The 13,546-nt window shown below is 38.3% G+C and overlaps 2 protein-coding genes across 2 annotated transcripts in view; one reads left to right on the forward strand and one right to left on the reverse strand.

The window, feature by feature from the left end:
• The window catches only part of LOC140146544 (leucine-rich repeat and coiled-coil domain-containing protein 1-like), a 58,707-nt gene extending 48,242 nt beyond the window's left edge, over positions 1 to 10,465 (forward strand). Inside the window, exon 25 of the mRNA XM_072168420.1 lies at positions 7,787 to 10,465. Coding sequence (XP_072024521.1) covers positions 7,787 to 7,912 — 126 coding nt within the window. The 3' untranslated portion in view covers positions 7,913 to 10,465. The remainder of the gene's footprint in view (positions 1 to 7,786) is intronic.
• Positions 10,466 to 12,560: 2,095 nt separating this feature from the next.
• The window catches only part of LOC140136621 (uncharacterized), a 157,339-nt gene continuing 156,353 nt past the window's right edge, over positions 12,561 to 13,546 (reverse strand). Inside the window, exon 5 of the mRNA XM_072158312.1 lies at positions 12,561 to 12,974. Coding sequence (XP_072014413.1) covers positions 12,900 to 12,974 — 75 coding nt within the window. The 3' untranslated portion in view covers positions 12,561 to 12,899. The remainder of the gene's footprint in view (positions 12,975 to 13,546) is intronic.

Raw genomic sequence — 13,546 nt, forward strand, 5'->3', positions numbered from 1 at the left:
TGGCTACCGGTACTTTACTTTTAAGTAATGAAGTTGGATACTAATGGATATCCATACTAATTGTATGCTACAAAAATCCACAGGAGTTAGGGATTACTAAAGAGACACTAATAAATAGGTAATCAATTTAATATTCCTGCATGGTTGTGTTTCATTTGATTGATATCCTCACAGGGTGAAAAAGTGAGGTATTTTTTTCTCGACACACGCAAACTTTGGCTACTTTTTAACATTGAAGTTGGATAGTAATGGATATGATATCTTATCTTTTTAATAACTCTCCAATTGATTCTGTCAATCAAAGGAGGAAATGATTGCAACATGATTGCAAACTTGACTATCATGTGCGGAAATGAAACCCTAACAGAGAAGATATATTACCCTTCCCAGAATTCTACGCAACATTACGCATCTCCTCATTACGAATATGACACTCCTGTCCTATTTAATACTTTGTACAGGTTCCCTTTGTCAATAGTCAAATATACATATTTTGCAAGATCTGGATGTGCACTGTTCATTGAGGAACTTTTTATCACTATCGACCCATGATGCACTAGATAGCAAATCAGTACATAAAATTGAAATGGAAGAAATGCATTATGGGAAGTGTAAGGTATCTTCTCTGAAACCCCAAACATATTGGCACATTTAGATTGACAACCTGTTGCAGCAACTGAATCATCTGTATGAATCAGGAGAAGTTTAGTGAGGGGAGACAATTCAGAGTTCAGTTTAATTGGGGAATAGATCTCCACTATCATGCAATTGTGGAAGGGTAATATAACACTTGGCATTGTCACTTACCTTCATGAGAACTACCTGCCTATTGGTCAAAAAGAAGTTTTCATTATCAATTGGCCCAATCAGCAACATTGTTAGAATAATTTCACCATGCTAAAAAAATTGGGGTGAATTATTTGCAAAGCTCCATTCTGATTGGTGATTAAAGTAAAGATATCATGTAATTGACCAATCAGAGGCAATGTTAGATAAGCAGGTAGTTTGACTTTGACTGGTTACTCTGCAACTCCTCCTGATGAGGTCACCCGCAGAGGGTAGTGAGGGCGTACAGAGGAGCTTTCTAGTAGTCTTTTGGTGGTGTTTCTCTTAAATGTGCTGTTACTTGCTGCTTGAAATTGTCAGTGGTGGCTATGTTAATCAAATGTTCTGGGATGTAGTTCCATTCTGCAATGGCACGTGGGAAGAATGATTTAAAATACACCTTCCACGGAACAAATAACTAGCCACGAGATGTCACAAATGCACAATAAATCGAGCAATAACATGGATGATGACAAGCACAAATATCGGGAAATTAGGATGATATTTTTTCCCGATTTTCGAGCACAACCACTCCTCTGAACAGCGCCCTCTTACTTAAAGGGATTATTAGGATATGTCAAATCAGAACACCCTACAATTCATCCCATTCAGATGTTTGCATTACTGGAACAAGCCTAGATGTAATGTACATCCACATCAAAAGGATGCACTTGATGGATGCTACATATGTCTCTTTACACAATAGCTAGGAAATTAGAATAAATATCAGACTTATCTCACTTCAAATCATCCCCAAGTCACATGGTTTAGGAATACAGCTAGAACATTCCTAAACCATGTGAGTTCAGGATGATTTGAAGCAACCTCCACTTGAAATGAGTCTGCTATTTAAAGATAATGTAAAAAGAGACATCTAACAGCTTACAAGTGCATCATTTTGATATGGATGTACACATAATGTTAATGAAGCAAACAAATGGACACATAATTTGCCAAACCAGAACATCCAAACGTTCATGAGAAGAAATTTTTATTTTTTGAATAAGTATAGATATGATGAAGTAAACAAATGGAGTCAACACAGGGGATAGCAAGTTACATTTATAGGTAACAAACCAAAGGTCTCATATCTTATAAATAAAAGAGCATTCATTAGGAAGCTGACCCCCTCCCTCCCAGAAGCGTATTATAAGTGTAAATATGTTGAAAATTCTAAAGCAAAAGATCAACTTTGACCAATATTTAAACTAGTTTTTTTGGCCTTTTTGCCCCATATTTCATTGATAAGACGTCGTCAAACTTTTGGATAATTGCCTTACAACAGCAAGTTATTTATGAAATGAACATAAAATATTGGTCTATATTTCCTTTGGTGGTGCCTTTAGACAAAATATTTGGGCAAAAAATCTTGTATAATCCCTTTAACCATCAGTAATGAATCAGTTTGATGAATCAAGACAGATGCATCACAACAGACATTGCAAAGATCTCGGCTTAATTGGATGGTTCATTTTTCCCCCAAGTGTTCATAGAAAATTATATTTACTTTGAATTTTCATAAAAGACAGGTGTGGGACTTGCCAATGTCAAGTAAACATGTTGTATGTCTTCCTTTCCCCCAATTTGAAGGATAGTTCATGTGTCATGATGTATAACTTCCCTAGTCTGTCTTTGGCAACTCACTACTTCATCAGTTTTGTAAACTGATTGCAAGATGTGTATGCTGTCATCAGTGGTGGGGCCAGGAATATTTTTGGGGGGGTGGGGGGGAGTGAATTTCAGGAGGGGGCAAAATCAACACATTTTGTGCAAAATTGCCACAAAAAGTGGGAATTTTGGGTTTTACTGGGGAAACAGTGTGGGGAAAGAGTTCTGAGGGGGCATGTCTATCAAGGGGCAAATTTCAATGAAAATGATCACAAATGGACTAGAAAGTACATATCTTGGAACAGGTTCATCAGGTTTGGTAATTAACAAATGAAAAGTTTTTTGTTTGTCAAAACCAGTTGAAGAAACTTACATTTCTTGCTGACAGTTTAGTCAGTGCACCACTGACTTTCTCGAAGCTTGGTGTTGTTGTGATGATCCAACAGCTGATGACTGGCGGAAGTTATATCACTTCCGGTAGCTAGGTTAGTCTTGCTACAAGTCTCCAACAGTGGATCAAACACGTGACTCAGATTGTAGACCCCTCGTCTCTGTTCATAACTCCTCGCCCCTTCTCCTGATCTGAATTGATTCTTTTATCCATCTCGCTTTCCTATCACTTTCTCTCTCTAAGATTTTTGCCTCCCCCCAATTGATATATGATTATGATTTTGAGGATAGAGTGAAGGACATGTTAAATGATGGCAAAACGTATGAAGTGTTGAAAAAAGATCCTACCACTAAATACAAAAAAGATCTTATGTCAATCCTCACTGGTTTACGAGATAAATCTAAGATCACGCAAGCTCAGTATGACCACTTAAGACCCTCGGGGGAAGTGATCCCTAGGTTGTACGCCACGCCCAAGATCCACAAGCCCAATAACCCGCTTAGACCCATCGTGGATTACACGGGAAGCATAGGCTACAACACGTCCAGAGCCTTAGCTGATATTATCAATCCGATCGTAGGTACCACAGAACATCATGTAAAGAATTCTTATGATCTCGCAGAAGAATTAAGCGGTGTTATGATAGAGGAGAATGAGCAATTTATTTCTCATGATGTCGTCTCATTATTTACAAACGTTCCTATTGACGAATGCCTTGATATTATACGCGAGAGACTAGAAAAAGATCCTGATCTTAAAAAACGCACTCTACTTGAGGTTGAAGACATTATGTCTTTAATGAAGTTTGTCTTAACAACCACTTACTTCACCTTCCGGGGCACCATTTATAAACAAAAATTTGGTGCAGCGATGGGTTCACCAGTTAGTCCTCTTACAGCCAACATCTTTATGGAGTGGCTTGAGCAACAAGCAATCCTCACTGCTCCCCTAGAGTGTAAACCCAGCGTATGGAAACGCTATGTGGATGACGTGCTAGAAATTGTTAAAAGAGACACGGCTGAAACGCTGACGGCACATCTTAACCAAGTTGACACCACATCCAGTATTAAATTCACATATGAAGTAGAACAAGATCAACAAATCCCATTCCTAGACACTCTCATAGTACGGAAACCTGACAAGTCCATCAAACTCATGGTTTATAGAAAAAAGACTCACACAGACCAATACTTGTCTTTCACTTCCCATCATCCACTCCACCAGAAAATGGGTGTGGTGCGTACCTTACTTGACAGGAAGGATAGAATAGTAACTGAGGAGGATAAAATCAAAGAAGAAGCGCATATAAGGCAGGCCCTAGCCAAATGTGGCTATCCCAAATGGACAATAGAAGAAACAAAGGGAAGAAAAACAACAAAGAAAGACTAAGAAAAATAAGAGCACTACTTCTGATAAAAAAAGTAAAGGTCTAGTAGTGATCCCCTATGTAGCGGGAGTGTCAGAAAGAATTAGCAGAACACTCAAGAAACATGATATCGCAACGGCCATGAGACCACATAGCACGATCCGAAAAATGGTGGTCCACCCAAAAGACAAGCAAGAGCCGGTAAAAAACCCTAATTGTGTCTACGAAATCCCTTGCGGTAGCTGCGACCTAACTTATGTTGGTGAAAAGAAAGTCAGTGGTGCACTGACGAAACTGTCAGCAAGAAATGTAAGTTTCTTCAACTGGTTTTGACAAACAAAAAACTTTTCATTTAGAAAGTACATAGGTAAAGGCCTAACAATCTTAACCATCAGGACGGCCAGCATTCAGATTCCAAGGGGGAAAGGGAAGACTTTGTGCGGGGTGGGGGCTCTGCCCTCCCTTGGCTATGCTTCTGGGCATGTCTACTCACCCGACTTGATATTTTTCACATAGTCACCTAAAGCCTCGCAAAGCCTTAACACCTAAATTCTTACAATAGAGTAGACCAGACAATGCATAGCATGCAGTGCAGGATATATTGTTTTGATGGGCACCTTATTGTTCATGTCGGAAATCAGTATTATTGTAATCATATCTGTCATTTTAAATCTATAAGTGTGGAATGTTAATTATCAACTGATATTTTTTATATTTGTTCTTAAATATGAGAGCAATGCATTGATTTTATTTAAGAACTTGGCCAAAATTTAGTACTGGGCTTGTTCCTAAAATAGCTGGAAAACCTGTGTGAAAGTAGGACAGTCTTTAAGGTTAGCAACTATTTCAAACTGTTGCGATTTGGTAGTTCACAGCATCTTGGTAATGATCTTTGGCAAAAATTGCATTGATCATTTCATAGCGAGTATGTAGAAGAATTCAAATATCACAGATATACTTTTGTAGGTCCTGTGGTTCTTGAATTAAGTTGTAAAGAGGGCTGAAACAACAACACTTTTGTAAATGTACATAACTTATCAGACCCCCTTCCCCACCAATTGGGCTTCTCTAGGAAGAGAGAGGGCATTGAACAGGTAGGGAGAAGCGGGGGCTCATTTTAAGTAACCAAACTACCCATGTCAAAGATTTCAAACTATTTTGTCTGGGATTGCAGTTGCTTGCAGGGTTGAGACATTAGTGTTTTTGGTCTAATGACATCAAATTTTGGTTGTCCAGGCTACCGGGCAGGGATGAACAGCAAGTGGAACAGCCCATTTGTCTGAAAATGGTTAAAGTTAGCGTTTAGGGCATAATATGCCAGGGTTAAGGTTAGGATTATCATTAGGGTTAGTGTTAGGTACAGGGTGTATGAGTCAGAAATAATAAAAGGTATTTACTAGCGAAAATATTTGGTCTGTATGCTCCCCACCCCACCCCAACTCTTGAGCGAAAAAAAGAAAAAAAAAGGGGTCAACTATTCAGTTAAATTGAGACACACATTGTTAGAAATTAAAATACCAACAGGGCAACATTTTATACCCCTTCAGCTGAAAAATTCACAGTTGAAAGGGTACAAAAAATGGAATATACCTTCAGCAAAATGCTTAAAGAAACCCCTGGTATCAACCTGTAATCATTGCAAGACCTGTTTCTGGGCACAAGAAAATTGGTCTGGGGTTCAAGTCCCCGCACAGGCAGGTATGTCGGGAGTTTTTACTCTGGTATATCTGCCTACACATGTAATGTTTCAATTTGTAAATTCATGTTTAATTGTGCTAGTGTGCGATGCATAATTCTTCTTTCCTCTGTATATTGATATATCAAGAATAACGATCAAGCATCATTATACTTTGATCAGCTGGTAATCGGCGGGCCTTATAACATCGCGGATTAATATCAAAATATTATATTTTGTGCATTGTCTTGTGATATCTTGCCAGAAGCATCACAAATTATTAATTCAAGTCCTTTACTTTATCTGGTTTCTTCAACACACAGAATTAAAACCAGACAGGTCAACTAATCGCACTCTTTAACATGGGTCTACTTTTCGGCGTAGTGGTAAACAGGGATGCAAATTGTGCGGGAGCGGGGAGCACCGCTCCTAGGAAATGAGAGTCAAAATTGAGGAAATAATGCCATGGGAAGAAAAAAGAAAGAGAGGAATAAGGGGGGAGAAGAAAAGAAAATGGGAGAGGAAAGGGGAAAAGAGGAAAGAAAAAGAAGAGGAATGAGGTAAAAGATAATAGGGGAGGGCTGTGAGGCAGTGAAGCTACTGAATGGAAGAGAGGAAATCTTTAAAGACACTGATTGTTCAAGAAATAAGAGCAAAAGGAAGGTGTTGGATGAATGCAGGTGGAAACTGCACAAATCTGAGGAAATTTACAGAGAGGCGGCAATCATATATCTGAGGAAATTTATGAGGCGGCAATGAGGATTTCATGGGAACAAAAGTCATGAAGGAATTCAGTGTTTCAATACTAATGCCACTGAGAAGAGCAGGGGAGTAGCAAGTTTTCATGGTTAGGGGTAGCAAAATAAAATTTCGAGGGCACAGACGAAAAAAAGTTGCAGTTGCATAACCGATTTTGTTTCTTGGAGAGACTGTACATGTCTTGGAGATTCCAAAAAGGCTTTACTGGAACAATGTGCGCGCATAGCGCGCCAAATTTTTGTATTTCACACTATTTTTGCCCATGATTGTGATGAAAGGGGCTTTATTATGGCAATGTGCGCAGCGCACAAAAATATTGTATTTTACCCTATTTTGGCCCATGATCTGGCTGAATTTTGGTGGAAAAAGGGTTCCTTGCCCTTTTTCTTTTCCTTTGCCCTCCAGCTTTTTTCTTATTTTTTTTGTCAGAGGGGTAGGGGCCTACTCTTTTCTTTCATTTTTTGTCAGGGGTGGCACTCTGCCCCCCTGCTGGCTACGCTACTGGAGAAGAGGACAAACTGGAAAATATTGAGGAAATTTAAAAAGAAGAACCATAAAGCACTGAACAAGTTGTGCTCCCTCTGACAAAAAATGAAAGAGAAAATTCAGTGGAAATGAGCCTCTGTTGCAGCAAAATTGACTCCAAACTAGTTTAAAATACCAAATTTTTGCGCGCTATGCGCGCACATTTTCTTCTTTAAATCCTTTTTGGCAAGTTCGAAGACCTAACAGAGAGTCGCTCTAAAAATACACCCTATATTAACATTCTCATCTTTTGAAGTGAAGAATAAAGCTATTTTATGCATGGTATGATTGAGGATATCTTGAGCCTAAAAACCATGCTCCTGAGGAAGAAATCACAATTTGCACCCCTGGTGGTAAACGCCTAACATTTCCCGCCTATTACGAGCTGATCAAACTATAATTTGATCTTGTGCACTAGTTTGTAATGTTTGAATGTTTCCATGTTCCAGTGTATGATGCGTAAGCCTCTTCCCTTGTTTACAAGAAAATTGCTTTTTTGCATCAAAATAGTATTGGGCAGGAACATAGATACACCCTGCTATATGTCCCTGTATACATGTATGCCAATACAATTTCCGTTCTTTATAAACACCATTAATGCAACCGACTTTGTTCTGGCTTCTTTCCTATTCTGCAGGTGCTTCAAGTTGAGGGTGAGATGCGTCAACTACTTGCCGAGTCAGCCAATCAGAAGAAAGTATTGGAAGCCAAAGTACGACGACTGACGCAGGCTTTCAGCGATCTTGAGAGTGATCTCACATGACAGATGTAATGTGCCAGGTGTTATATCTGGTGAATGGAAGAGAATATTTTAATGCAGCAGGGATGCATGTGTATGTTATGTGTCAAAGCTGAATAGATAATAAGACAGAGTTTGTGGACTCTGAATAGCCCTGTTAGTCCACCATATTGGGTCATCACACTTTGGGACCCAATTTAGCAGTGAACCTCCGGTGCGGGGGTGTAGTGGCATAGCCCACCCCTACCTTAATGTCTATGCCATGTGTATTTGCCACTTCAATTAGAAAATAAGAAATTAATGTGTTGAATAATTTACTCATCTTACATAGTCACATCAATATTTTCAGAACATAATACAAATCGTGAACATTCTACCGTATACTCATGACAGTAGTTCTATGACTTAATATTCAGAAATTGAATGGACATATAGAGGACTTAGATTGAGAATTTGTTGAATAATTTAGAGAAGTGGTTTATTTTAAATAATTTGGCTAAGGATGATGCCATAAAGACCATTTGTCATCCTTAAAAAGGTCTTTGCAGTTCAAACAATGTCCTACTTCCATATGAAGATACAAATCCTAATCACTGACCTTCCTTTGGAAGGAAGGGGACTCCTTCCACTGTTGAAAGTAGAGGTGGAATAAAGGGATCATGCATTCATTATCATTACCAAAGCCTGCTTATTTTACATGCTAAATGCCAATGTGTATTTTGATATTAGCCTCTTTGGCAAAAATGCCTGACAATGAGACCTAAATATGATACCTGACATTGGGGATTTCTGCTGAAGGATGTATTCCCTTGTCCACCCCTGCTTCCGCCGCCTATGGTGTTTACACCATAAACAGCGCTGAAGAGCCCTGCCCAAAAAAATATGATTTGCAGCAATTATGTTCAGGGGACCATTCCATGTTCCACTCAACTTTACAAAGCTTCGTCCCTTCATAAAGTTACTTCTAGTAAATGGGTCGTAACTTGCCAACCTTTACATGGTTAGGTTAAAAGTTTAGTGAAATACACTCCTGGTTTGGTAACTTAAGGTCTTGATGATTGATGATCAATTTAGTGATCATTATCTGTCTTGATAATGATTAGGTATGACAGGTGGTGGTGTGAAATGTGAAATCATGTAAATCTGTATTGGTGTTTACACCCATAGGGACTGATGACAGGTGTCATGAGTCACATAGACCTAGACATGACCACTTGTCTCCTAGAAATGGACTGGGTCTTGTAACAGTCAAATCATTTAAGTGACCAGTGGCTATCTATACCATTTTTCACCCTGATGTGGCGGTGACGTCAACATGTTGAGTTTAAGTGTGTGCATGTACACCAGCACTTTGAGTGAATGCTAGCAATTTGAAGCTGTACCCAATGAAATGCGCACTGAAGTCACTGCCACATCAGGGTGAAAAATGGATATCATGCACAAATGAATGTGGATGTAGCAGAGTTTTTGTACCAATCACACCTGGGCTTATAGAACTGTGTAATATAATATGACAGTGAGCATGTTTTAGATCCTATTGTCGGTTTTAACATTTTACAAACAAATGCAGCATTTTTCTGCGGCGTTTTCAGTGCCATAGTGTTTTTTCTGCTGGGGAACATGATGGGAAAAAAACAATACGACTGCTCAGTGCCAGAAGTGGGTAAGTGCAATAGCTGCCCTGTGAACATTTGGCAATTTACACACAGTATTGTAAGTGATAGGTACACATGGCAGCCATTGCACTAACCCACTTCTGGCACTGAGCAGTCGAAAACTGAACATAGCTACCATTTGTTATAAACCTTATCCCTTACCCTAAACATCACTCTAACTCTAACCCATAAACTAAGCCCTAATCCTAAGCTAACTAGGACTCGATTCCTACAACTTGTCCTAACCTTAATGCTAATCCTAACCTTAATGTTATCCCCAACCCTAATCCTAACTAAAATGCCCTAAACCCTAACTTTAACCCTTTCTGGTTAACGACCCTTCAGTCTAATTAGCTGTTCTGGATCATTGAAGCAGAAAATTGCAGCAGATGCCATACAATCACAGTGGAAAACTGAAAATTGCAGCGATTCAAGGTATTATACTAGATTTAGTAGGACTAACCTACAATCTTGGAAATAAGTCTTGGAATGCTTGCATGTAAAGAATGAAAAAAACTGTCAACCTTCTCCACTGTACAATGATGAGAAATGCCTAGATTGATGGGGAGAGGGGAAGGGTAAATCATTGCTGTAGATGTCACGTTTTTTTCCCATACATAAGATACATCATTTCCATGATCATAAGAAATTCTGCACAGAATTTTGACCGAGTTTGCCAAGCATTCCAAGTACTTTTTTCCAAGATTGTAGTTGCAGTTCAGGCAACAGCACACTGTTGACCTTCAAGCTTATCAAACGTTACTTTGATACTTGTGATTTTCCTGTCCTGAAAAAGATGATATGATATGCCAGATCAGCTCCTGCAATCCTGTACAAATCAAAAAGATGTCACACTGACTCAATGGATGACTGGTCCATTCTGGTATCATTTCCTCTTGAATATGGAAATCTTTGTGTTATCTGGGACAGGGGCGGATTTAGGGGGGGGGGCGCAGCCGGCGCGTGCCCCCTCTATTTTTCGACTAGAAACGGGCGCCGGCCTAACTTAAAATACAAACAATTTAAAAAAATTAAAAAAATGAACAAATTCGGCCATGAACAGCAAACAATGGGTCAAAACCGTTGAGTTTTCGAGGGGTAACCCCTTAACACCATTTTTTCGTAAATCGACCAAAAGGCGCCCCTCTATCAAAATTCCTGGATCCGACCCTGTGGGACTTGCATGTCCCTGAATAGGCCTGGATCATTTTACTGTGTCATTTATGATTTGTCACCAGTTCTGCTTCAAGTTACCATTGAAATATATATACATGTACATTTGTCATATTTTGGGACTTTAGTCAGAGAAGATACCTAACCCTTCCCAGAATCCTTTGCAACATGATATAATTCATCAAGTCAAAAAAGTGAAATGTTCAGGAGGGCAAAACAAACATTGCTGTCTTGAAATTTTAACACCAATGACTGCCTTGCTTTGCTACAGTCATGACTACAATAACTCCAAACACAGACACAAAAATGGAGTTGCAAATTTTGATGTTTTATGTTTGGAGATACACACACAAGACATTCCTTTCAATATTGGTTGAAATGTGTAATGACAAAACCTCATAACCATGTACCATATCTTATATCCTTTATATTAGATACAAGGTTTTGTTATCATTTCAATTTTTACTTTGGGTTTATTGTTGTAGGTAGACAAACAAGGTTTGCCAGTATAAAGCCTGGCTTGCTAGCTACAAAATCGGTATAAAATCTCAACTTCACCAAAAAGTGAGATACAAGGTCTTATCCTTACATCAATGATTACTTTGTGCAGGTTCCCATTGTTTGTATTTTGTAGTTAAATATGAGTTGATAGTTAAAAAACAAACATTTTACAAGATGTGGAATTCATCATTATCGACCCATGATTCACTAGATAGCAGATTATTACAGGAAATTGCAATGGGAGAAATGCATTATGGGATGTGCAAGATGTCTTCTCTGGACCTTTGGTATTCCTGAGCAGCTCAAGCAGTATTAAAGTTATGAATCTCTATGATGTGTTAGAGGAATTATTAATTTAAGAATGATTGGGCAGACTGGGAAGTACCACTTTAGGTTTTAGTCCAAATTCAGTATTTTTCTTAAGTCCAGATTTCTGCACATTTTCAGCTCATTTTTGGGACTTTTTACACCAGATTCATGTTCTATTTTATGCTGTTTTCACCAGAAGTTTCAAGGACTTTGATTGAATGATTAGTGCTATAATATAAGTGGCATCTGTGCAGTGATCTTGAAGGTGATCCTTGTTCTCTAATAAATTTGTTTAGCTGGATAAAGTTTTCCTGAAGCATTCCAAAGTCATCACGTTTTTGAAACTTAAAAAAAATGCAAAAAAATATTGACTCATCCCAAAAATTGAGGTGGGATGGTATGTACTATTTTGCAAAGACCTTTCACATTGTCTGATTTGGTGCAGTCTATGACTCAAACATGAAGTCGTGTTCTAATTGGCCAAATGAATCGCATCATCACCATCACATCCGTCGGCACCTCGTTTGTTGATTAATCTGTGTAGCATCATGTGATGCAGGCGTGACTTTTTTGTGTAAAATGTAGTTGGGTGTGTTTTTGTCATGTTTTGTCTTCCACATTGATATGTAAATACATCACAAATATGTGTAAATTATGTTAAAATATATACTTGTAAATTATATTTAATAAATGAAAGCAAATTATTATTTGAGGTGTTGAGTAACAATATTTATTTTTTGTAAATATGCAATCAAAGATGTCATAAGTTACTGAGGGCTCAGTCTTCATACATGTATGTAACCCAAATTGCCATACTGGATTGTCACAATCGGGACCAAAATAGCATTCAGAATCTAAAACAATATACATTGCTTGTAGAATATGATACATCTGATTTCATCATGGCAGATATTATTAAACTACAAATGTTTATGAAAATGTCGTTTATCGGCTTTTACATCACTGATCTCTTCATTTGTAATATGTGACATCAAGGGGAATGAGTCACATGTATTTCTAAAGAGAACATTTAGAGCATTCAGAAACTGAAATCCCATGTTGATAAGACTTTTCCTTTGCGAAGTTACTTCAAATTATCAATCACTGAAAACAATAGAAAACAAAAGAAATTTCATGCTTTCTTTGCCAATATCTCAAAATCAATATTAGCGACATCCGACTCATTTCCCTTGATCGTGTCGCATATGACAACAAACTGTGATGGGGATGGTGGCAATCACTTCAAATGTCCATTCAGGATCAGCAAATTAAGTATGGTTCTTTCAGGTTCTCCAGCATGCTTACAACACTAGTATGTAACATGTAGTGCAATTAAAGTTGTTTTTTCCAGATATTTCTGTAGTAGACTTGTGTCATAAACTTTCCATAAGTTTGGTTGCTTCTTCCATATTTGGTGGCGCATGTGTGGTCGTTGCAGCAGCTGCAGTCTGAAAGATAAAAAGGAGTTGAAAATAATAAAGACTGAAGATGCCACCTAAACCAGTTTCCACCTGATGTGACAGTGACGTCAGTGTGAATTTCAATGGGCGCAGCTACAAATTGCTAGTGTTCACTCAAAGCGTTGGCGTATACACGCACATGCTTAAAGACACCACACAAAGGTGCGCAAAACAGTTGCCTCAACATCACTAGCGTAATGACACCTGTATCATAGCATACAGGGTTCGCAAAAAATCAAATAAGTACGGTACCATTTAAGACTCTTCAAAACTAGCTACATTGCGAAAGCCTGGTTTGTTTTGAGGTTTAAATACTTGGATGGATGGGGATTTAAAGTAATGCAGGGCAAATGTCAATGTCTATATCTAATGTTGAACTTTTATTATTAATGGTTTAGCCTGTGAAATTGTGTTTCCAAAAGCAATGTGGTAGATTCAATACCGCCTTCAACATCAATCCAGGGCTTTACTATTTGGTATCACATGTTGAGTCTGAAAATCTTAGAAATTGTCACAAAATGTAGACCAGAATAACATTTAAATCTTCATAGGTCTGTCAC

This window comes from Amphiura filiformis, chromosome 2 (genome assembly GCF_039555335.1).
Source record: "Amphiura filiformis chromosome 2, Afil_fr2py, whole genome shotgun sequence".
Classification (NCBI taxonomy): domain Eukaryota; kingdom Metazoa; phylum Echinodermata; class Ophiuroidea; order Amphilepidida; family Amphiuridae; genus Amphiura; species Amphiura filiformis.